Here is a 3,277-nt window from a genome sequence, read left to right as displayed (position 1 = left end):
ATAAAGGAAAAATAATTTGAAGGGAATATAGGTGGACAGAGTATTACTTTCGCTCATTTTTCTACCTAGATTTAGGCTCCTTATATATATGAGTGCCTCCCCTTTGGCTGTGTTAACTAATAGAGTAAAAGTCATTTATTACCTTTAATGGTCGGATCAATATGTTATCGTCGACCATCAATAGTTGGCCATTATACCCAAATAGTTACGGATTTTGCAATAATCACATTAATACATCTGTTATATTTGAACTCACACATGAGTCAACTTGGTTAAGTGTAAATCCAAGACCTATAATTTACACCCCTTACACACTCACATACGAGAGAGAAATTCTCCTCACTTATTTGATCACAACATACATACTTGTGCAACAATATAAATTAATCATTTAACCGGGACTAAAATCTCATAGAGTCTATTCCTTTCATCTACTTTTTTGTCATTCACATTTCTAACATAATGTCTATGGAGTAGTGTATTTTGGTCGTTGTTCAAAGAATGTGCTTCCCAAGAATAAAGAGGTTGCTCGGTAGAGGCTGCTCTAGTGTATGTGTATGGTAGTGACATGCCAGCTTGATGATGATGCTAGTAGTACCAACCAATGCTAAAATAGATTAGGATGGTTTTGTATCCTCGGTAGAAGGACAACCTATTTTGTAGATAAGTATGTACTCAAACTCTATGCACAATGAAATTAATATGGCAAGATATTCATTTACTATTTCTATCTTTTTCCAAGAAGACTCTTGTTGATCTCTCTCATTAGGAAATAGCCTCATATTAAGAAGACACATGCATCGTGATGAAGAGTTAAGAAAAATCAAAATTGAAGCATAGCACCTGCAGTGACATGGTAGCCAAAGAGCCTGAGCAAGCGAAATCCCAACAATGTAGCATCGGGGTCGTCATGGAACCCGAGTTGCTCGTGCCATCGCCTGAAAACATCAGTGACAAGCCAGTTTTTGTCCTCATCAATGATCCTCGCTTAATTAGAAGAAACAGGCGGAGATAGAAAGGATCCAGATCACAAAAGTCAAAAGGGCAGCACATACAAGTAGCTCAAGCGTATGATTCTGTGGATTTGTTCTTGGAAAAATCTTTGAATTCCGAGCCGCTCGATCACATCCACCATTTTCAGAGCATCCCGCGGGGAGCTGCTGAGGTCTTCTAGTCCATCTCCTAAACTTGCAAGGTGTCCGGTAATGGCAGAGATGAGTTGCTTCATCTTTCCTTCATCTACCTCTTTTTGTTCCCCAGATAAATTTAAACAAAATCAGGAATAAAATTAACAAAACTATATGTTCATTCTGAGATATGTATGAAACCAGACCAGCGGCGCTCATGGAGGCCGTCACAGCAGTCGAGACGATGGCAGAAGGAGGAGGAATTCTAACGGGGTGAATAGTGGAAGCTGCAGGAGAAACAATCAAGCGCGGGAAGCTGAAGGATAGGTGATCCTGATGGCTGAAGATCTGCAGTTTGGTTGACGAGGAGCTTGGCGTCGGGAAACGAGGATTGGACGACAGCACGGCGAGAGAGGCGGAGGAGAGGACGGTGGTCATCGTGTCTATCAATTCTCGATGCTTGCTAATGCTCTCACCTCCTCCTGTTTGTAAAATAGCAGAAGTGGCATCAAATATCTTTGACCTTCATTTTAGTTGTATACGACGGAAGCTTAAAGAAAGGAGTGGTAGACTTTTCGCAAGGGCCAATGCCGTGTGCATTGCGACGTTATTTTTTTTTAAATTATTATTATTTACTTATCGTAAGCGCACGCTTGCGCTACGTAGGCTAGTCTGCTGCTCAATTATATACACTAAATTGTAAAAGTTTAATAGCTCAACGTGCGAATTGATTACATATAATTAATTTAATTTTTAAAAAATATAATTACAAAATAATAACATTGCAGACTATTTATATATTTTGATAATTCAGTTGTCCAGTCTTTATAAACCAATTAATTTTGAAGATGGACAACACTTTTTCTGATTTATCCATTAAATAAATCAGAAAATGCAAACGATTCCTCACCCAATCATAGTGCATCGTAATTGAGATTTGAACTATAGTGCTTCATTAATGCGTTGAGCGTCTTGTGCACTATGCTCGGGGCCTTAAGACTCTTTATCATTTTTTTTATAATTTTAGTATCTAGTTCTTCGAACTTATTAAATTTTAAAGATGATCAGCCCAGCCCCACAGAAAGCTCCCACTGACCATCAATGTAAATTTAGAAGAGCTTCCACTGACTACCAAGGTAAATTCAGAATTGTGTGTCCCAGATTTTTCATTCCATTAAAGAAAAATGTCCTACAATACGTCATAGTTGGGAATCAAACTATGTACTTGGTTAATCTACCAAATGTCTTATCACCGCACCATTAGCATCGGGAGGCGAGGGCCCTTCCAGGATTACCCCAAGCAATTTGGAAGAGAGATAGACCACCAAGGTAAATTCAGAAGTGCGTGCGACTCCTCACCCAATAACCAACATCCCAAGTTTTTTTATCCCATTGAAGAAAATTGCACTACAATACGTCATAGTTGGAAATTGAATTATGTGTTTAATTAATCTGGCAAATGCCTTATCGCCGCACCATTGCCCGGGAGCCATTAAGACTCTTTATCATTGCAGCAAAAGGTGATAACCCTCACCCCGTGAGCCCCTCCAAGATTGCTCCACACGATCTGGAAGGGGGGTAAATCATGGGTGGCTTCGCCTAGCACAACGGTCCTCTACATGGGGAGATCAGTGAGCTAGTGAGCCATTCCACCCATATGCTGGAGATCGATCTCATGACCTATTACAGCAACATCACATGCAGATACCAACTATGCTAACTCATGTGGGCTTAAGACTCTTTATCATCAATGTCAAAGGTGAATCCGTTACCACGGCGGCCCCTCCAAGGTGATCCCCCACTTTCTAGAAGGGAGGTAAAATCATGGGGGACTTCACCCTTAGCAATAATAAAACCTGCAAGGGGGGGGGGGGGGGGGGGGGGTGAGGTAACCAGCCGAGCTTTCGCACTCGTTGGAAATCGATCCCTAGTCTATTGATGGCAACACCCTTATAAGAACCATCTACGCTCGCAAAAAAGTGATTTCACTCATCTCAAGCCCCCCTTACACCCGTCCTTAGGTTATGTGACAGGAGGTAAATTAGAAGTTAGTTAGCTTATAGTCACCACCAAGTGGCCGAAGGCCATCCCTCATTTTCTGAAAAGGAGGTAAAATTATGGGGGACTTCGCTCTTAGCAACAGTAGCACC

General features: G+C 41.0%; 1 protein-coding gene across 1 annotated transcript; it reads right to left on the bottom strand.

Annotated features, from left to right (window-relative positions):
• Positions 1–843: 843 nt before the first annotated feature.
• LOC141819560 (acyclic sesquiterpene synthase-like) lies at positions 844–1,637 on the bottom strand (the record flags this gene model as incomplete). Its single annotated transcript, XM_074706817.1, has 3 exons — positions 1,334–1,637; positions 1,056–1,245; positions 844–938 (listed from the first exon to the last, which is right to left on the bottom strand). Coding segments are annotated over exons 1-3 (517 nt in total), but the record flags the coding sequence as incomplete, so codon positions are not given.
• Between the last annotated feature and the right edge of the window lie 1,640 nt (positions 1,638–3,277).

The sequence above is a fragment of the Curcuma longa genome, unplaced genomic scaffold, assembly GCF_044706935.1.
Source record: "Curcuma longa cultivar G26 ecotype Majalengka, Jawa Barat unplaced genomic scaffold, ITB_CL_G26_1.1 contig_8713, whole genome shotgun sequence".
NCBI classification, from domain to species: domain Eukaryota; kingdom Viridiplantae; phylum Streptophyta; class Magnoliopsida; order Zingiberales; family Zingiberaceae; genus Curcuma; species Curcuma longa.
The sequence above is the reverse complement of the archived record's forward strand: the minus strand, read 5'-3'. Positions and strand labels throughout refer to the sequence as shown.